At 46.3% G+C, this 21,992-nt stretch overlaps 1 protein-coding gene across 1 annotated transcript; it reads left to right on the top strand.

The window, feature by feature from the left end:
* Positions 1–16,466: 16,466 nt before the first annotated feature.
* On the top strand, positions 16,467–19,900 carry LOC306821490 (interleukin-17C-like). Its single transcript, XM_079339951.1, has 3 exons — positions 16,467–16,709; positions 16,781–17,007; positions 19,555–19,900. The coding sequence occupies exons 1-3, from the start codon at positions 16,686–16,688 to the stop codon at positions 19,784–19,786; spliced, it is 483 nt and encodes a 160-aa protein (XP_079196077.1). The 5' UTR covers positions 16,467–16,685; the 3' UTR covers positions 19,787–19,900.
* Positions 19,901–21,992: the final 2,092 nt, after the last annotated feature.

The following is a 21,992-nucleotide window of genomic DNA, read 5'->3' as shown; positions in this document are numbered from 1 at the left end:
CCGTGCTCATAACAAACTAATAAATGACCTTTAGAGCTGCACGTCATCACCTGGTGATCTTATTGGCTCGTTCGTCACACGGTCCTTCCTTTCCTCTCATTGGTCCTTCGTCTCCTCTCATCTGTCCTTCCTTTCCTCTCATTGGTCCTTCGTCTCCTCTCATCTGTCCTTCCTTTCCTCTCATCTGTCCTTCGTCTCCTCTCATCTGTCCTTCGTCTCCTCTCATCTGTCCTTCGTCTCCTCTCATCTGTCCTTCGTCTCCTCTCATTGGTCCTTCGTCTCCTCTCATCTGTCCTTCCTTTCCTCTCATCTGTCCTTCGTCTCCTCTCATCTGTCCTTCGTCTCCTCTCATCTGTCCTTCGTCTCCTCTCATCTGTCCTTCCTTTCCTCTCATCTGTCCTTCGTCTCCTCTCATCTGTCCTTCGTCTCCTCTCATCTGTCCTTCCTTTCCTCTCATCTGTCCTTCGTCTCCTCTCATCTGTCCTTCGTCTCCTCTCATTGGTCCTTCGTCTCCTCTCATCTGTCCTTCCTTTCCTCTCATCTGTCCTTCGTCTCCTCTCATCTGTCCTTCGTCTCCTCTCATCTGTCCTTCGTCTCCTCTCATCTGTCCTTCCTTTCCTCTCATCTGTCCTTCGTCTCCTCTCATCTGTCCTTCGTCTCCTCTCATCTGTCCTTCGTCTCCTCTCATCTGTCCTTCGTCTCCTTCGTGTCTCTCCAGGTCCAGTCTGGGATCAGAGACTCCGATCCATCCTGAGTCCGTCTCATCATTCACATGCTCTGTCTCAAACGCAGAGTGGCGTGGCGTGGCGTGGCGTGGCGTGCACCAGAAGTGAAACGGGTCAGAGTAGGAGGATCAGATGTCCATGTGACCCCGTCACATGATGAAAGGTCGAACACCGTTCGGCCTGAGCTGCTGGCTAACGTCCGATACGGCGTTTTTCAGCTCCGCGTGGTTTTCACGAGTCCTCCGGGTCAGTAAGCGGTCAGGATGCGTTGAGCCACAGCGACTTTCCTTTCGTACCTTCGTGCGTACAGGAAGTGCTTTTAGGCCAACGCCGCCTGTAAGCACGCCAAACTGAGAAAAGGTGGAACTCGGCCTCGGTTGAAGGACGCGCTCTTCATGCGTGAGTTCTCTGTTGGCGTTCGTCTTCATAGAAGCTGCAGACGTGTCGGCTCGCAGCTTAGTTAGAGCGCCCTCCGGTGGTGCTTTTACATCGATACGGACGCTGCAAAAGAGCCGGCTATGTTTCTGCAGCCAGCCTCTAGTGGACACTCACGGAACTGCAGCCTGTTTGATGAGCAGGGGTGCGTTCACTTTCTCCCTCCTGTCCACTCTCACTCTTTAACGCAGGAAGCCGTGAGGTGGCGTCCATGATGAGAGCCGTTTGAAGGAGGCTCAATGCTTCCTTTATCCTTTAGGAAACACTGGAGCATCCTTTACTAAAGGGGATAAAGTGCCGACCCACAATTCATTGCGGCTGCAACTTTTAAAGCGACTCGCTCATCCGAGCCGTATCGGAGCGTTCAGGAAAACTAAGGATCTGTGAGAGGAGACATGTGGAGACAATCTGATTATTGATTTGATTTATTATTATTTACAGCCTTTGTGTTTATTTCTTTTCAGTTTATTGTGTGAAGAAGGTGAACTTTGCTTTTATACATTCTTGTATCATGTTTGTGGAGATGATTTGATGTTTATAAAACCTTGTTAATAATAAACAGTAAAGAGAAGTGAGCTCTGTAATAATGAACTTTAATCTTAAATCCAGAGTTAAACTGTGAACATGTTCTAAAACCATCACAGTGAAGTTTCCTGTCAGAAGGCTCAAACATTTTTACATCAGCTATTTGTCGTCCATTTTCTGTAAACTGTAGTTCCACCACGGCTGACTGACGTCACTGACTGACGTCACCGACCTCCGCCGCCGTCACGTTATCATGACATCACAGTCATCTCTCTGATGAGAGAGACAGACACAGAGAGAGACAGAGACAGACACAGAGAGAGAGAGAGACAGAGACAGACACAGAGAGAGAGAGACAGACACAGAGAGAGAGACACAGAGAGAGAGACACAGAGAGAGAGAGAAAGAGACAGAGAAAGAGAGAGAGACAGACACAGAGAGAGAGACAGACAGACAGACAGACAGAGAGAGAGAGAGAGACAGACACAGAGAGAGAGAGAGACAGACAGAGAGAGAGAGAGACAGACACAGAGAGAGAGAGAGAGAGAGACAGACAGACAGAGAGAGAGAGAGACAGACACAGAGAGAGAGACACAGAGAGAGACACAGAGAGAGAAAGAGACAGAGAAAGAGAGAGAGACAGACACAGAGAGAGAGAGAGACAGACAGACAGAGAGAGAGAGAGAGACAGACACAGAGAGAGAGAGAGACAGACAGACAGAGAGAGAGAGAGACAGACACAGAGAGAGAGACACAGAGAGAGAGAGAGAAAGAGACAGACAGAAAGAGAGAGAGACAGAGAGAGAGAAAGAGACAGACAGACAGAGAGAGAGACAGACAGAGAGAGAGACAAAGAGAGAGAGACAGAGAGGGAGCCTCAGCAGCCTGGCTTCTTCTCTCCCACCCTGCTGAAGCTCATCTGCAGTCAACAGGTGAGTGAGCTGCTCTCCAACAACCAGCAGAGGGCGCCAGACCTGAAACAAAGCAAACCCCACAGCTTGGTCCTTTATGAAGTGTCCTAACACCTTTCCTTAACACTAGGACGTTTTCACGGGGTCTAGGTAAAGTCGATAGGAGGGATAATCCGAACGCACCCCAGGACTCTGTAGTCACAACAAAACGGTGTTCCTGTCCAGGAAGGACCGCCCACAAATTCTGTCCAGTTTGTGAACTTGTTTCAGCTTGTCAGAGCGTGAAGATGAATGAATCCATGAAAACACTAACGTGCACGTGCGTGTGCGTCATAGTGAACATGCATGAGAGTGTGTGTGATGGTTAAAATGGAAAGCTGACGTCAGAAAATGTCGGAGACTGTTCCTTGTATTTCTGTTAGTTTGTACTTTGTTGCTTTGAGACTTTGTGAGTCATGTGATCGACCCCCCCCCCCCCCCCCCCCCCCCCCCCCACCCCCGCTGTGATTCAGCTTCCTCTGATAAAAAGAGCTTTAGATAAGATCACATACAAGTTATGAACACATAGAAGTCCACACCTTGTTCCCATGTGTGTTTGAGTGTTCAGCTGTTACCATGACGACCATGAGCCCTCATTTTTCATTTATTAGAAAGAACTCGTGTTAGGCGACATGCAGCCGATGAAGCTGCTAAACACGAGACGAGCAGCGGGATGATGACAGCACGGAGGGTAGAGGTGGCGTGCAGACAGTCTGTAGAGATGGCGTGCAGACAGTCTGTAGAGGTGGCGTGCAGACAGTCTGTAGAGGTGGCGTGCAGACAGTCTGTAGAGATGGCGTGCAGACAGTCTGTAGAGGTGGCGTGCAGTCAGTCTGTAGAGGTGGCGTGCAGACAGTCTGTAGAGGTGGCATGCAGACAGTCTGTAGAGGTGGCGTGCAGACAGTCTGTAGAGGTGGCGTGCAGACAGTCTGTAGAGGTGGCGTGCAGACAGTCTGTAGAGGTGGCGTGCAGACAGTCTGTAGAGGTGGCGTGCAGACAGTCTGTAGAGGTGGCGTGCAGACAGTCTGTAGAGGTGGCGTGCAGACAGTCTGTAGAGGTGGCGTGCAGACAGTCTGTAGAGGTGGCGTGCAGACAGTCTGTAGAGGTGGCGTGCAGACAGTCTGTAGAGGTGGCGTGCTGACAGTCTGTAGAGGTGGCGTGCAGACAGTCTGTAGAGGTGGCGTGCAGACAGTCTGTAGAGGTGGCGTGCAGACAGTCTGTAGAGGTGGCGTGCAGACAGTCTGTAGAGGTGGCGTGCAGTCAGTCTGTGGTCGTGCTCACTGACTTCCTGCGGGGGTTTCTGATGCTTCACTCTCTCACAGCGTTTTGAACTTCACCGCCCAACAGTTATGACATCACATAGAAACACTACTGGGAACCAGTAAGAACAGAGACGTCGTCACACAGGTGTGGTGGTGTGAAACCTCAGATGGACGCTCGCTGACTCACCTCAGGACGTCCCTGTGGAGCCGGGGTCAGGCGGAGCAGGGTCAAGAGTGTGAGGAGCGAGTCTCATTGTTAGTGTCTGATCCAAGTGAGTAAGAAGAACCCGTCAGTGACTCAGCAGAAGGTTCCAGCAGTGAACACAGCGGGAGGGAGGAGCTACAAGTTCACACGTGAGACAGACGAGCCGCCTCAAAGCGTCGGAAAAGGAAATCCACTCCGCACACGCTGACCTGCCTGTTCAGGAACAACAGGTTCTCAGGGTTGCCACAGCAACAGCTGCTGTTGACACAGCAACAGCAGCTGTTGACACGCTGATATCACGGAGCTAAAAATAACCCGAGCTGAGAGTTACTGCAGACCGCGTGACTCACCGCGCAGACACTGAGCTCATGAATGAGTCCAAATCCAGCTAGTGTGTGTGTCACATTGCGTCACCATGTGAACTATTGGACTCTAGTGGACTCTATTGGACTCTAGTGGACTCTATTGGACTCTATTGGACTCTAGTGGACTCTATTGGACTCTATTGGACTCTAGTGGACTCTAGTGGACTCTAGTGGACTCTATTGGCCCAGGGTGTAAACAAACCTACTGATCCATTTAACCACACCCTGGATCTTGTTTTAGCCTATGGGATGAAAATTAATAATTTGTCTGTTTTTCTGAAATTCTCTGATATCAGACCATTTCCTAATAACTTTTGATTTCTTTTTACCAACTTTAACTCCTCTTAATAAAAAAGTGCTCTCTAGAAGTTTAAATGATGCTGTAGCTAAATTTAAGAAGCTATTTCAGCTGCCTTTGTTCCAGTACCATCCTCTAACTCAGCTGAAAACTCCTATAATCACTTTACTTTATCATGACACAAAGCAGCCCCTACCAATAAGTGTATCTGACACAAAGCAGCCCCTACCAATAAGTGTATCTGACACAAAGCAGCCCCTACCAATGAGCCTATATGACACAAAGCAGCCCCTACCAATGAGCCTATATGACACAAAGCAGCCCCTACCAATGAGCCTATATGACACAAAGCAGCCCCTACCAATGAGCATATATGACACAAAGCAGCCCCTACCAATGAGCATATATGACACAAAGCAGCCCCTACCAATGAGCCTATATGACACAAAGCAGCCCCTACCAATGAGCCTATATGACACAAAGTAAGTGAAAGTTTATTTAATTAGCACCTTTCAAGATCATAAAAACGTCACAAAGTGCTTCACAATAAAACACAGAGACAGATCAGACGAAGGCAGGTTTGAACAGACGGGTCTTCAGATGCTTTTTAAAAATGTCCACAGAGGACAGGGCTCTCAGCTCAGGGGGAAGACTGGTCCAGTCTCCTTTAGTTTTTAAACACCACATCAAAAATCTCTCCTTCTCTTTACCCATCATCCTCTCTGTCTCATTTCTCTGTTTCTGTGAACACGTTCAGAACGACAACAATCCACTAAAGAAGAATAAAGACCAGCTGAACCCCTTTCAATGAGCTTATCTGTACGTTTATAAAGACCTGCAGGAACCTGGGTACCTGGACTCGTCCTGACACCTGCAGGAACCTGGGTACCTGGACTCATCCTGACACCTGCAGGAACCTGGGTACCTGGACTCATCCTGACACCTGCAGGAACCCGGGTACCTGGACTGTCCTGACACCTGCAGGAACCCGGGTACCTGGACTCCTCAATCAATCAATCAATCAATCTTTATTTATATAGCGTCAATTCATAACAGGAGTTATCTCAAGACACTTTACAAAAGCAGGTAAAGGACCTTACTGTTTGTCTGTTAACATTAACAAAAGAGCAGGTAACAAGACCATGCTCATTGTTATGTTTACATAAAGCAGGTAAAGGACCTTACTGATGGCTATATTACAAGAGCCCAGCTTAATCCGTCATAGAAGAACAAACTTCCTTTTAACAGGCAGAAATCTTCAGCAGACCCGGATCATGATGAACATCTGCTAAACTGTGCTGGGCTGGAAAATGGGACAAGATGCAGAAAGAAGAATAGGATGGGATAGGTTGGGGGGGGGGGGGGGGGGGGGGGGGGTCTGGGCAGGCCATCCTCAGGGGGGGGGGGGGGGGGGGGGTCTGGGCAGGCCATCCTCAGGGGGAGGGGGGGGGGGATGTTTGGGCAGGCCATCCTCACCAACAGTCCCAAGGAACCTAAGAGAGCTCAAGGAACCTAAGAGAGCTCAAAAGGAGAGGTTAGAATACAAAGATAGAGACAAGCTACTGCTTGTCACTATAGACATATCTTATTACTATAAGATATGTCTATAGTGACAAGCTACTGCTTGTCACTATAGACATATCTTATTACTATAAGGTGAGAAAGCTGGGAGAGAAAGAGGGAGAGAGAGATCAGAGATCCTGGTGCCAGTTCCCCCGGTAGTCTAGGCCTATAGCAGCAGAACTATGAGCTGGTCCTAAGCCAGCCCTAACTATAAGATTTATCAAAAAGAAAAGTTTGAAGTCTATTCTTAAAAGTACCTAGTGTGTCTGCCTCCCGGACCCCGACTGGTAGACGATTCCAAAGGAGCCTGATAACTAAAGGCTCTACCTCCCATAGTACTTTTAGAGACTATAGGCACCACAAGCAGGCCTGCATTCTGGGAACGTCATGTTCTTGATGGATAGTACGGTACAATTAACTCTTTAAGATACGATGGTGCCTGACCGTTTAGAGCTTTGTAGGTGAGCAGAAGGATTTTAAATTCTATTCTAGATTTTATAGGGAGCCAATGGAGAGAAGCCAATACAGGAGTCATGTGGTCCCTTTTCCTAGTTCTAGTAAGAACACGAGCTGCAGCGTCCATAAAAAAATCAAAAGTTATTAGGAAATGGTCTGATATCAGAGAATTTTCCAGAAAAACCGACAGACTGTTAATTCTCATCCTCAACTCATCCTGACACCTGCAGGAACCCGGGTACCCGGACTATCCTGACACCTGCAGGAACCTGGGTACCTGGACTGTCCTGACACCTGCAGGAACCCGGGTACCCGGACTGTCCTGACACCTGCAGGAACCGGGGTACCTGGACTGTCCTGACACCTGCAGGAACCCGGGTACCCGGACTGTCCTGACACCTGCAGGAACCCGGGTACCTGGACTCATCCTGACACCTGCAGGAACCCGGGTACCCGGACTGTCCTGACACCTGCAGGAACCTGGGTACCTGGACTGTCCTGACACCTGCAGGAACCCGGGTACCTGGACTGTCCTGACACCTGCAGGAACCCGGGTACCTGGACTGTCCTGACACCTGCAGGAACCTGGGTACCTGGACTGTCCTGACACCTGCAGGAACCTGGGTACCTGGACTCATCCTGACACCTCAGGTAACTAGTTTCAGGGTCAGGCCTCTTTGACAGCTCGGGGAAGTGACAGAGCTGAGGGTGCTGAAGCTCTTTGCAGGTCTAATTACAGGTTGTGAAGCCTTTATAGGAGGCGCAGCAGAGGGGGAGGAGCCAGCACCGTGTCATCGTGTCTCTTCATGGTTTCAGTTCCTCTCTGTTTAATGGAACTCAGCCTGAATGAGAGAAGAGGAAGAACCAGAATAATCAGTGTGTGGATATTTATGACCTTCGTCTGGATCCATAAATGTCTTTTTCTATTTATGGATGTTGAAACTACGACACTCAAATTGGAGGTTTATAAGAGACTCTTATAAACCTCCAATCACACACACACACACACACACACACACACACAGACACACACACACACACGCACGCACGTCCTTATTGTTTCTGGGTGTTACGACCCGGCTCGTGGAGGGAAAAGGAAGTAACATAAAAGTTATTTATTACAACAGAAGCGTGAAGTGTGAAACATAACAAAAGGTGAGGCGAAGTGAAAGAGCCAATGAGTGCAGCTCAAATCATAAACATAATTAAACAGAAGGACTCTAAATCAATGTCACTATGTACTATTGTAAATCAATCACTTATTACTTCTTTTGCATCTAGTTTTGTAATTATGTATTTTAACGTTGGACTTATATTCTGACACTTTATTCTCTGGTTTGTTTAGTAAAGCTGCTCTGTCGTTTATTTACTGTTGTCTGTCTAAAACAAAGTTTTTTCATTGAATTGAAATTTCTCATCGTTTCTTATTTGTTCGGTGGCAGTGGCTTCGTTGGTAGAGTCCTCGTCTCTCAACAGGAAGGTCGAGGGTTCAACGTTTCCTTGGTAAGACACTTAGGATGTGTTACTTCTGATGGATGATACTACAAAGCAGCCCCTACCAATGAGCATATGACACAAAGCAGCCCCTACCAATGAGCATATGACACAAAGCAGCCCCTACCAATGAGCATATGACACAAAGCAGCCCCTACCAATGAGTGTATATGACACAAAGCAGCCCCTACCAATGAGCATATGACACAAAGCAGCCCCTACCAATGAGTGTATATGACACAAAGCAGCCCCTACCAATGAGTGTATATGACACAAAGCAGCCCCTACCAATGAGCATATGACACAAAGCAGCCCCTACCAATGAGTGTATATGACACAAAGCAGCCCCTACCAATGAGCGTGTATGACACAAAGCAGCCTCTACCAATGAGCGTATATGACACAAAGCAGCCTCTACCAATGAGCGTATATGACACAAAGCAGCCCCTACCAATGAGCGTATATGACACAAAGCAGCCCCTACCAATGAGTGTATATGACACAAAGCAGCCTCTACCAATGAGCGTATATGACACAAAGCAGCCTCTACCAATGAGCGTATATGACACAAAGCAGCCCCTACCAATGAGCGTATATGACACAAAGCAGCCCCTACCAATGAGCATATATGACACAAAGCAGCCTCTACCAATGAGCCTATATGACACAAAGCAGCCCCTACCAATGAGCGTATATGACACAAAGCAGCCCCTACCAATGAGCATATATGACACAAAGCAGCCCCTACCAATGAGCGTGTATGACACAAAGCAGCCCCTACCAATGAGCATATATGACACAAAGCAGCCCCTACCAATGAGCGTATATGACACAAAGCAGCCTCTACCAATGAGCGTATATGACACAAAGCAGCCTCTACCAATGAGCGTATATGACACAAAGCAGCCTCTACCAATGAGCATGTATGACACAAAGCAGCCTCTACCAATGAGCCTATATGACACAAAGCAGCCTCTACCAATGAGCCTATATGACACAAAGCAGCCTCTACCAATGAGCGCATATGACACAAAGCAGCCCCTACCAATGAGCATGTATGACACAAAGCAGCCTCTACCAATGAGCGTATATGACACAAAGCAGCCCCTACCAATGAGCATGTATGACACAAAGCAGCCCCTACCAATGAGCATATATGACACAAAGCAGCCTCTACCAATGAGCCTATATGACACAAAGCAGCCTCTACCAATGAGCGTATATGACACAAAGCAGCCTCTACCAATGAGCCTATATGACACAAAGCAGCCTCTACCAATGAGCGTATATGACACAAAGCAGCCTCTACCAATGAGCGCATATGACACAAAGCAGCCCCTACACTCGCGCCGCCATCTTGTATAAATAAAGATTGATTGATTGATAAAAATGTCACAAAGTGCTTCACAATCAGAAAAATCTTAAAAACACAATCACAATAAAACACAGAGACAGATCAGACACGTTCGGACAGACGGGTCTTCAGCTGCTTTTTAAAAATGTCCACAGAGGACAGGGCTCTCAGCTCAGGGGGAAGACCGGTCCAGTCTCCTTAGTTTTTAACCTTGTGTGAGGAACAGCCAGCAGACCCTGATCAGAGGACCTCAGGGACCTGCTGGTGTTATAAGGCCTCAGCAGCTCGGTGATGTCTGCTGGCACTGACCATGCAAGGCCCTCAACACAATAACAAGGACTTTATACTGGACACGGAAACTAACGGGGAGCCAGTGTAAAGATTTAAGAAGACGTGTCACATGAGAGCGTCTGGATGATCCAGTCAACAGCTTGGCAGCAGCATTCTGGACACCAAGACATGTAAACATGGAGTTACAATAACAAGCATGGACAATCATCTCCAGCTCAGCTCTGGTCACAACCCATCTGAACTATGTTCCACTGATGATAAAACGAAGAGCCAACCAACATGTTTACATGGTGGTCAAGATTAAAAGCCTGACCAATATGGACCCCCAGATTACACAGGGCAGGTTTAACAGACGAGGAAAGAGGACCAAGACGTTTCTTTACCTCAGGATCAACATGTTGAGGAGCAGAGATAAGAACCTCAGTCTTATCGGTGTACCACTGGAGATAGTTACTGGACATCCAGGCGTTTATACATTTTACACAGTCAAACAGAACAGACAGTTTGGAAACATTCAAAGATGTACAACTGAATGTCATCTGCATAGCAATGATAAGACACGTCTTTAAAAGGTCTTATAAGATGTCCCAGAGGGAGCAGATACAACAGGAACAACAGAGGACCCAAAACAGATCCTTGGGGAACCCCACAAAGTCGGGTTTCCACAGACGAAGCATGTTTACCAGCAGTGACTGAAAATGATCTGTCTGATAAATAAGAAGAGAACCAGTCGAGGGCTCTTCCAGAGACACCCTCCCTCTGCTGGAGTCTCTCAGGCAGCACACTATGCTCCACAGTGTCCAAAGATGACTGAGATCCAGGAGGACCAGGACTGAGCGCTCTCCAGCATCAGCCTGCATCAGGAGGTCATTGCTGACCCGTTGAATGGCGCTGGCAGAAACCGGACTGACATTTATCTAAAATGTTGTGCTCATCTAAAACAAATGTAAGTTGGCTAGCAACCACTTTTTCAAGGACCTTAGAAATAAAAGGCAGATTGGATATAGGCCTGTAGTTCTCAGGGAGAGAGGGGTCAAGGTTTGGTTTTTCTCAAGAATATTTTTATTGAGTTTTTTACACATTTCCAGAAAGGGAGTGTAGTTTCTTAAGTTCTCCTCCTTTGACGATGATGATGTGTAGATGATGAAGAAAAATCTGCTGACACTGACTTGCTTGTAATGTAAGACATTTATTTACAAAGTCAAGAAACAGCATCAGTCCAGGTTAGCCATGGTACCTGGGAGAGTCACCAGCCAAATGTGAACCCTCATGAACAAAGAAAGACTCTAGTATTTATACAGCATTGGTCAAAGAAAACAGAAAACCATCCATGTCCTTATTTGGACTTAAGACAACAACTGTTGACCTCCTTAAACTTACTCTGAACTTATGGCCTTAAGATTTACAATTCCATGCAGGGTTGACTTTATTATCCCTTTCTCTGGATCAACACCTGTTTACTCCTGTTTAGACCCAAATGTTGTCCTACTCAGTCTGAAGGAAACAACCCCTAATAAACCACTGCATGCTTGTTGATGTTAAACCAAGCTCTTCTTGAGACCACTAATTGCTTTAACATAAGATCACAGTTACAAGCACACTTACAAGTCACATACTTGTTTATCTTACATTGTGTTCACATGTATAATACACCACAGGAGTACAAGTGTTCAGAGGTAGGCAGCGAGTGTGTGCAAACTGTAAATCAGCAGAGATATGCAGGTACACTTTATCATCTGCACTGTATATGTAGGTACAAACGTACAGAGAGGATCCACATAGTTCACATCTACAGTTACAGGTCATTTTCTGTACCCACACATCCTCAATCTGTAGAAATAAGACGTAAACAATTTTGAAAAAGAGCAAAGAAAGACACAAAACAAAACAGAACAAAACAAAATAAAGAAATCCCCCCCCCCCAAAAAAACACAAAAAAACGCACTGTCTCTCACCTGGAGCGAGTCAGAAAGTTACAGAGCTGGAAGCCGGTTATTTGAATGTTAAAAAATAAATAAGTCTGCTTTTATTGTAAGATAACCAAGATCTGGGACAATGAAGTTTCCTGATGGTTCCTAAAGTATTCCAGAAAAGGCCCCACAGCTTTCCAAACTTAATAGTTGAGTTGCAGACTGAATAACGAATCTTTTCTAGCTTTAGACGGGCCATGAGGTCTCTAAGCCACTGGGCGTGGGCGGGCGGAGCAGCATCCCTCCACTTCAGTAAAATGGCCACCTGGCCAAAAGTGACGCAGATGAGATTGTGCGGCGCTTACTGGGAGTGAGATGGACGTCGTCTCCTGTGGTGCCAAAAACAGCCAGCAGAGGATTAGCTTCTAAATCCAGATGAAGGACTGAAGACAATGTTTGAAAGACTTCTCTCCAGTGTTTTTCCAGACTGGGACACGACCAGAACATGTGGATCAGAGAAGCCTCAGCAGTCCTACACTTATCACAACAGGGATCAACATCTGGATAGAAGCAGGATCATTTAGCTTTTGATATGTGGGCCCTATGCACTACTTTAAACTGTAGCAGGCTATGACGAGCACAGAGGGAGGTTGAATTGACCAGTTTAAAAATGCAAGTGTCATCAGAAATAGACAGGTTTAGATCCTGTTCCCAGGAAGATTTGATTTTGTGGTTTGTTTTTTTTTTTAAAGATTTATTTTTGGCATTTTATGCCTTTATTATCGAGGGAGGAAAGTGGATAGAGTCGGAAGGGGGGAGAGACATGCGGGAAATGGGCCACAGGCCGGATGCGAACCCGGGCCGCCCGCGCGTGAGGACTGAGCCTCGGTACGTGGGATCGCGCGCACTGCCAATTTTTTTCAGCTCATTTAAGGAGATCGTGGAAGAGTTCTCCAAAATTGGTGGCCGAGAGGGACAAAGCAGAGGAGGACAAACTGAGGGAATAATATATGAACGGATGTTGCTTATTTTCTTAACAAAGAATGAAAGGAAATCACTGCACTCATTAACAGAAGAACTTAGGACGGAAAGCAGAGGAGGGGACACAACTTACTGTAAAGCAGCCCCTACCAATGAGCGTATATGACACAAAGCAGCCCCTACCAATGAGCGTATATGACACAAAGCAGCCCCTACCAATGAGCCTATATGACACAAAGCGGCCTCTACCAATGAGCGTATATGACACAAAGCAGCCTCTACCAATGAGCGTATATGACACAAAGCAGCCCCTACCAATGAGTGTATATGACACAAAGCAGCCCCTACCAATGAGCATATATGACACAAAGCAGCCTCTACCAATGAGCATATATGACACAAAGCAGCCCCTACCAATGAGCGTATATGACACAAAGCAGCCTCTACCAATGAGCATATATGACACAAAGCAGCCCCTACCAATGAGCATATATGACACAAAGCAGCCCCTACCAATGAGCGTATATGACACAAAGCAGCCCCTACCAATGAGCGTATATGACACAAAGCAGCCTCTACCAATGAGCGTATATGACACAAAGCAGCCTCTACCAATGAGTGTATATGACACAAAGCAGCCTCTACCAATGAGCGTATATGACACAAAGCAGCCCCTACCAATGAGCGTATATGACACAAAGCAGCCTCTACCAATGAGCGTATATGACACAAAGCAGCCCCTACCAATGAGTGTATATGACACAAAGCAGCCTCTACCAATGAGCGTATATGACACAAAGCAGCCCCTACCAATGAGCGTATATGACACAAAGCAGCCCCTACCAATGAGCGTATATGACACAAAGCAGCCCCTACCAATGAGTGTATATGACACAAAGCAGCCTCTACCAATGAGCGTATATGACACAAAGCAGCCCCTACCAATGAGCGTATATGACACAAAGCAGCCCCTACCAATGAGCGTATATGACACAAAGCAGCCCCTACCAATGAGTGTATATGACACAAAGCAGCCTCTACCAATGAGCGTATATGACACAAAGCAGCCCCTACCAATGAGCGTATATGACACAAAGCAGCCCCTACCAATGAGCGTATATGACACAAAGCAGCCTCTACCAATGAGCGTATATGACACAAAGCAGCCTCTACCAATGAGCGTATATGACACAAAGCAGCCTCTACCAATGAGCGTATATGACACAAAGCAGCCTCTACCAATGAGCGTGTATGGCCATGTAAAAGTTAATCGTTTGCAGCGCTGTAACCGAGGGTGTTTATGACGCCTGTAGTTGGGGAACTATAACATAAAGAAGTACAGAGTCCTTGTATAGTTGAACACACGTCTGCTCCTTTATCGCCGCACACGGGGGGCGAACCCCGCACGGGTCCCGAACCACACTCTTCCGTTCCTTGAACCTTTCAAAATAAGAGCTGCCGATATAGGCTATACACTGCTTTACCAGGTAACTCAAATAACACAATAAAATAGTTTACACTATCCTCCATATTTTCTGTTGTGTCGCAGGAATAACGTTACAGAAATGAAGTCACCGTGGCGCCTAGTTCTCAGGGGAACGCCGTGCTGGATAGTTCCTCTTCAAAAAGTTCCCAGAACTGTTTGGTGGGAAAACACCTGATAAGTTAAACTAACAGGCTAGCATTCAAAAGTTCTGTTTAGATAAACTAGACAGCTGTAAGGAAAACGTTAGCATCATGTTGCAATCAGCATATGGGCCAAGAACAGTGTTATGCTAGCAAACAACATTGTCAAGTGATTTCATCTTTTTTGTTAACGACGGTTAGCTAACGTTAGCATAAACATTAGCTCTGGTGTCCATTTAGCAAAACGAAATGCTAACGGTAAACTTGCGTTATGAGATAAAATATCGTTGCGTGTTCGTCCTGTCCCTTCAACTCACCCACGCAAAGAACACGCAAAACGTCTTGCTGAGCGAATCTTTACTGATGACTCAGCAGTTTTTTTCATTACTCAGCACTTTGAAAAGAACTACTTTGCCCTTCGTTCTTGTTTTAGTCACAAAGCTCCTCCCACCTTCACCATCAGCACGTCCTCGTGTGGTCAGCAACACGCCACATGAAGTGTGACGTCGATCGGATGAATTATAGATGGAGGTACGTTTCTGATCATCTCCAGTGTTTGTTGGTTATTTTTTCATTTTTTATACTTTATTAACCTCAGAGGGGGAAACGGTGGTTCTCACTCCGTTATTGTAGAGACATGCTTCTCTCACACACACACACACACAAGCAGGACCTGACATTAATGGAGACATGTCAGAGTGCGCCGGCTGCCTCCACTGGAGGCGCCCAGTTCTGATTGGATCACTCCGATGAGCGTTATTAGAAGGAGACTCACTTAGCAAACGTCTTTTATTGTTTTTAAAGCTCCCTCTTGTTGATCCCTTTAGTTTGTAACTTCTGATGCTACTGGAGTCCTTCTGGAAGTGTCTTTGACTTGTCCAAACTAAAACCTCCAGTGAGGGATCTCTTCACCTGGAGACCTGAGAGCACAACATGTAAACAAACCAACACCCCCCTTTTTAAGTCCAGCTCGAGACAGAGCCACAGAAAGAAGGATTGTTTCAAGATGAAAAGAAAAAGGAAACCAAATTATGAAATATGGTTATTGAAACGTGTGTAAAGTAAATAATATTCCATTGAGTTGAATGAAGGTGGTAGGGGCATCAAAAAGGGGAGGGGGGATCGAGTTTTGTTTTCCCTTGTTTTTGTTCCTGTTTGGATTATTTCACTTATTTATTTTTGATGAATCAAAGTTTTGGATGCAGAAACGGCTGCACTGATGAAGTTTAACAGACTAAGAGACAGTAAAAACTAACTTTTTGTTTAGTGTGTCTTTGGTTTGTGGGGGTCGTGGGGGGGGGGGTGTAGGGGCAAATCAAATGGTTATTTATTTTGTTTGTTAAACGTCACGTGCCTGATGGGAATTTCCCAACGTTAATTAAATTGAAGTGAACAGAGTGAGTTTTGGTAAAAGGTTGAAGTGAAGGGTTTAGTTTCAGGTGATCTGAATCTCTGGTGGGATTTCATACTGACTTTAAGGGGTTAAATGTTACAAGCTTTTAACTGGATCTCATTTACTTTGAAGACATTTTGAAGCTCCAGTGTTTCCTCAGCAGTGTCTGAGGATCCGTTTGTTGCTGTTTGATTTATGTAAAGCACGTTGTGATGCATGTGTGTATGAAAAGTGCTCGATCAATAAAGTTTGATCGATCAGAGAGAAGATCATTCATTCCTGTTCCACTAACACACCTTTGTTCAGCGTGTGTGTGTGTGTGTGTGTGTGTGTGAAACATGCAGGTCACTATCTATCTATCATCTTCATGTCTTCTTGATTTGGAGCGAACGGGTCAATTTACATCACCCTTAAAAAAATCATTAAAAATGAAAGGTGCTGAAGTGAAGTAGAACTGATGTGTTGTGTGTTTCTATGAGAGCAGAGCAGGAAGAATAAGCAGTGCTACACTGATGGTCATGTGACCAAAGGTTTCACACTGTGAGGGAACAAACTTCATGATGACAAATGATTCAAAGAAAAACAGAGAGGAGGAATAACCAAGAGTCAGGGGTGCAGAGAGAGGGCAAAGACTGGAGATAAAAAAAGAAATCAGGAGCTTTTAAAGAGGTGCAGGGATGCTCGAATTACGCACCCGCCCTGTCCGGGCGGGGTTTAGAGGAGGATGGTGTTTTTCTGTCAGATTCAGGAGGAAATAACTCGGGATTAGGACTTTCCACGTGTTGAAACCATACATATATATAAACCGGGTAAAATGGAGCTGGACTCAGTCTCCTTTAGTCCCGGTCCAGGATGGCGCGGGTCCGCGTGCACACGGTGAGTGTGGACGCGTTAATCTCTCCTGTTTGCTCTCAGCGGGTCGTTCAACGTGTTGTGTTCGTCCACAGGTGTTGTCTCTCGGCTGGCTGCTCATGCACACCGTCACCGTCTCACCTGGCAGAGGCTCCCGCTGTCTCGGTCCGGATGCGTTCAAAGACCGCTCGGACAATCTCAGGAAATTTTACAAGAAGGATCTTGGAGTCCCCACGGAGCCGCCGCGGAGGACATGCGTACAGGCCGCCACAGAGATGCGCGGGACGCTGAAGGACCGTGCCCTGTCCCCCTGGACGTACAGGTAGGCTGACAAACCTGTACAGGTGCTGAAGCTCTATTCACGAGGGATTTCAAATACTAAACTGACAGATTTATTTGACAACATTTAAACACATCCAGGCCGATCAGAAGCATCAGAAGAACAATTCAAAGACTGTCGAGGGTTAAAAACACTTTGTGCTCCTCTTTCACAAAGACTGCATATCAAGAAAGGTGAGCGTGACGTCACATCAAGGCAAAAAATAAATGAACAAAAAATTATTTATATTAAAAAAAACAAATAAAGCTGTACAAATCACTGAGGTCAGATTTCAAAGCTCTCAGCTGGAGTTCAGGGAGATGAGCATGAGGAGTGAACATGTACAGGTGCAGGTGTGTCGTCCGCAGGTACAAGAGAAGAAGATAGATAGATAGATACTTTATTGATCCCGAGGGAAATTCAATTCAATTCAAGAACAGCATCCAGATGTGTCTGTCCTGTGTTTTAAGGACTGCGGTAAACTAGTCTACCAGCAGGTGGCAGCAGAATCAAACACTCCAGGGTTGGACCGACCTGCTCAGTTAGTCATTTTACTGAGAGCTGAATCTGATCCAGAACACATCCGAGGTCACCGACATCACATGACACATTCAACACACTCCTGAGGCGTCTCTCCCCTCCAGGAGGGCCACATCAGAGATCAATCAGGGGCCACATCAGAGATCAATCAGGGGCCACATCAGAGATCAATCAGGGGCCACATCAGAGATCAATCAGGGGCCACATCAGAGATCAATCAGGGGCCACATCAGGGTTGAATCAGGGGCCACATCAGAGATCAATCAGGGGCCACATCAGAGATCAATCAGAGGCCACATCAGAGATCAATCAGGGGCCACATCAGAGATCAATCAGAGGCCACATCAGAGATCAATCAGGGGCCACATCAGAGATCAATCAGGGGCCACATCAGAGATCAATCAGAGGCCACATCAGGGTTGAATCAGGGGCCACATCAGGGTTGAAACAGAGGCCACATCAGGGTTGAATCAGGGGCCACATCAGGGTTGAATCAGGGGCCACATCAGAGATCAATCAGGGGCCACATCAGGGTTGAATCAGGGGCCACATCAGGGTTGAATCAGGGGCCACATCAGAGATCAATCAGGGGCCACATCAGGGTTGAATCAGGGGCCACATCAGAGATCAATCAGGGGCCACATCAGGGTTGAATCAGAGGCCACATCAGGGTTGAATCAGGGGCCACATCAGGGTTGAATCAGGGGCCACATCAGAGATCAATCAGGGGCCACATCAGAGATCAATCAGGGGCCACATCAGAGATCAATCAGGGGCCACATCAGAGATCAATCAGAGGCCACATCAGAGATCAATCAGGGGCCACATCAGAGATCAATCAGGGGCCACATCAGAGATCAATCAGAGGCCACATCAGGGTTGAATCAGGGGCCACATCAGGGTTGAAACAGAGGCCACATCAGGGTTGAATCAGGGGCCACATCAGGGTTGAATCAGGGGCCACATCAGAGATCAATCAGGGGCCACATCAGGGTTGAATCAGGGGCCACATCAGGGTTGAATCAGGGGCCACATCAGAGATCAATCAGGCGCCACATCAGGGTTGAATCAGGGGCCACATCAGAGATCAATCAGGGGCCACATCAGGGTTGAATCAGAGGCCACATCAGGGTTGAATCAGGGGCCACATCAGGGTTGAATCAGGGGCCACATGAGGGTTGAATCAGGGGCCACATCAGGGTTGAATCAGGGGCCACATCAGGGTTGAATCAGGGGCCACATCAGGGTTGAATCAGGGGCCACATGCATCAGAATCAGCAGGTGAGATTCAGTCGAGTGAAGATGGAATCAGATCACTTCTGACGCTCCACATGAAATGTTGTCGTTGGATTTATTTTCGGTGTCGCGCTGCCATCATCGGATCAGACCAGACTGTACTGATCCAGACCAGACCAGACTGTACTGATCCAGACCAGACCAGACTGTACTGAACCAGACCAGACTGTACTGATCCAGACCGGACCAGACTGTACTGATCCAGACCAGACTGTACTGATCCAGACCAGACCAGACTGTACTGATCCAGACCAGACTGTACTGAACCAGACCGGACCAGACTGTACTGATCCAGACCAGACTGTACTGATCCAGACCAGACCAGACTGTACTGATCCAGACCAGACTGTACTGATCCAGACCAGACTGTACTGATCCAGACCAGACCAGACTGTACTGATCCAGACCAGACTGTACTGAACCAGACCGGACCAGACTGTAATGATCCAGACCGGACTGCTGGGTGGAAACGGGGCTAAAGATACCATGGCAACAAAATCAGTTGTTGTTTTAGAAAGAAATGAGATGTGATGAGAGATTGTTGATTGCCCTGAGGGGGAGAGATAGAACACAAACACACAGAGAGCCTTCAAGCATCACGCTGAACACCATCCTGCAGTTCCCTGAGTGTCCACTAGAGGTCCAAGAAGCAGAGCAGCTGAGTGTTTATTCTGCAGAAAGAGTGAGTATGCTCTCTGTGATCGTCTGCTTCAGACTGAACCAGGACCCGGACAGGATCCCTCCTGTGATCGCCTTCGCAGACTGTCTGTGTGAACACTGCATCGTGAACGGACAAGAAGACTGGAACTACAACTCAGTGACAGTGAACGCCTCGCTGCTCACCTACCAGAGGAGGGGCTGCGGAGCAGACCGCTACAGACTGAGCAAGAGGTTTATCCCCGTACCTGTGGCCTGCACCTGTGTGCGCCCCAACTATAACAAGTAACACATCACACCTGTATCACACCTGTATCACACCTGTATCACACCTGTATCACACCTGTATCTCACCTGTATCACACCTGTATCTCACCTGTATCACACCTGTATCTCACCTGTATCACACCTGTATCTCACCTGTATCACACCTGTATCACACCTGTATCACACCTGTATCTCACCTGTATCTCACCTGTATCACACCTGTATCACACCTGTATCTCACCTGTATCACACCTGTATCTCACCTGTATCACACCTGTATCACACCTGTATCTCACCTGTATCTCACCTGTATCTCACCTGTATCACACCTGTATCTCACCTGTATCTCACCTGTATCTCACCTGTATCTCACCTGTATCACACCTGTATCTCACCTGTATCACACCTGTATCACACCTGTATCACACCTGTATCTCACCTGTATCACACCTGTATCACACCTGTATCACACCTGTATCTCACCTGTATCACACCTGTATCACACCTGTATCACACCTGTATCACACCTGTATCTCACCTGTATCTCACCTGTATCACACCTGTATCACACCTGTATCACACCTGTATCACACCTGTATCACACCTGTATCTCACCTGTATCTCACCTGTATCTCACCTGTATCACACCTGTATCACACCTGTATCTCACCTGTATCTCACCTGTATCACACCTGTATCTCACCTGTATCACACCTGTATCTCACCTGTATCTGTCTTTGTTGAACAAACTAACAAACAGTTGTAACTCAGCAGGTTTTCAGTGAAGGTTTCTCAACGTTAGCTTCGTGAACATCGTGCAGCTGGAAACAGAAATGTGTTTGGTGAAATCATCCCGTCAGATTTCTGTTTAAAGGTTTGTAGACCATGAAAACACAAAGAATCTGTCACGCTGTTTGATCAAACGCACACACACTCCCCTTGATTCGCTGTGACAGTTGAACCTGAACTGGCCAATGAAAGAAACAGGAAGTGATTAAAAGTGTGTGAACGGCTGCTGCTAATACAATAATCACACGTTCATTAAAAAGCTAAAAAGCCTGGTTTGAATGTAATCAGACTGAAACCAGCACTGATGTCCAGGTGTTCATGTTTCACTTCAGAGTATAACAGAGTATTTAAACATTTTTTATTTAAATATATTTTTTTATTCTTTTATTATTGTATTTTTTATTTTACTGTTTTTCACATTATTTTATTATGTTTATATATTTTTTTTAAAAATTGTAATTATTTGATTTAAAATAATTGTGGAATTTTTATTTAGTATTATTTCATTAAAGGCAAGTCAACTTTCTGTCCATGAAGTCTGTGAATGCTGCCCCCTGCTGGACAAAAAGCTGAAAGAATCTTTAAATGTGACTTTTCTTTATAGATTTATTTTAAGGTTTTCTTTCTCATGGATTTTTGAAGACGTAATGTTTTCTTAGTTAAACTGTGATCCTGAGGTTTTAAAGGTGAATTAATGTCTGACATGGTCATGAAGCCTCGTGACTCCTCTCACGTCTGTACCTGTTCGTTTTCACACCTGAGCACCAATTAAACCCTTTCTCTCCATTTGACCTGATTTGACTTTTTTATGTCTTTGTCTCCTTCAAACTGCGTCTTCATTAAAACCATCTCACTTCCTGTTTTCTCTGCATCAACAGGATGGTTATTTAATAAATATGTGTTTTCATATTTGATCACAATAAACTGATATTTATATATTAAAGGAGTTTCTCTGTGTTTCTACTTAAAACTGTTGATGATTGTGTTCAAGGTTTTATAACTACAACTCCCACAATCCTCGGCAGTAGAACTGTTACAGGTGTACAGACAACGAGCTGAGGTTTAGACCAACGCAATCAGAAGATTTTACTGGGTCTCGTCTCGGGCTCAGACCGGGCAGAAGACCGGCCCAGTCCACCACTGAGCTGAGAAGGAAAACGTTCTAAAAGAATCAATAACTTCTATTTGTAGTTTGATTTTTATCCTTAGAGCAGCAAACTTCCTGTTGTTACTCTAAATCAGTGACGCCCACTTTACACAATATGGTGATCAGGGATGGTCTTGGTCTTGGTCTTGGTCTCAGAGCCTTCTGGTCTCAGGTGTGTCTTGGTCTTGGTCTTGGTCTAAGAGCCTTCTGGTCTCAGGTGTGTCTTGGTCTTGGTCTTGGTCTCAGAGCCTTCTGGTCTCAGGTGTGTCTTGGTCTTGGTCTCAGAGCCTTC

Source organism: Symphodus melops (genome assembly GCF_947650265.1).
Source record: "Symphodus melops genome assembly, chromosome: 3".
NCBI lineage: Eukaryota > Metazoa > Chordata > Actinopteri > Labriformes > Labridae > Symphodus > Symphodus melops.
This window is presented reverse-complemented; position numbering and strand designations above follow the sequence as displayed.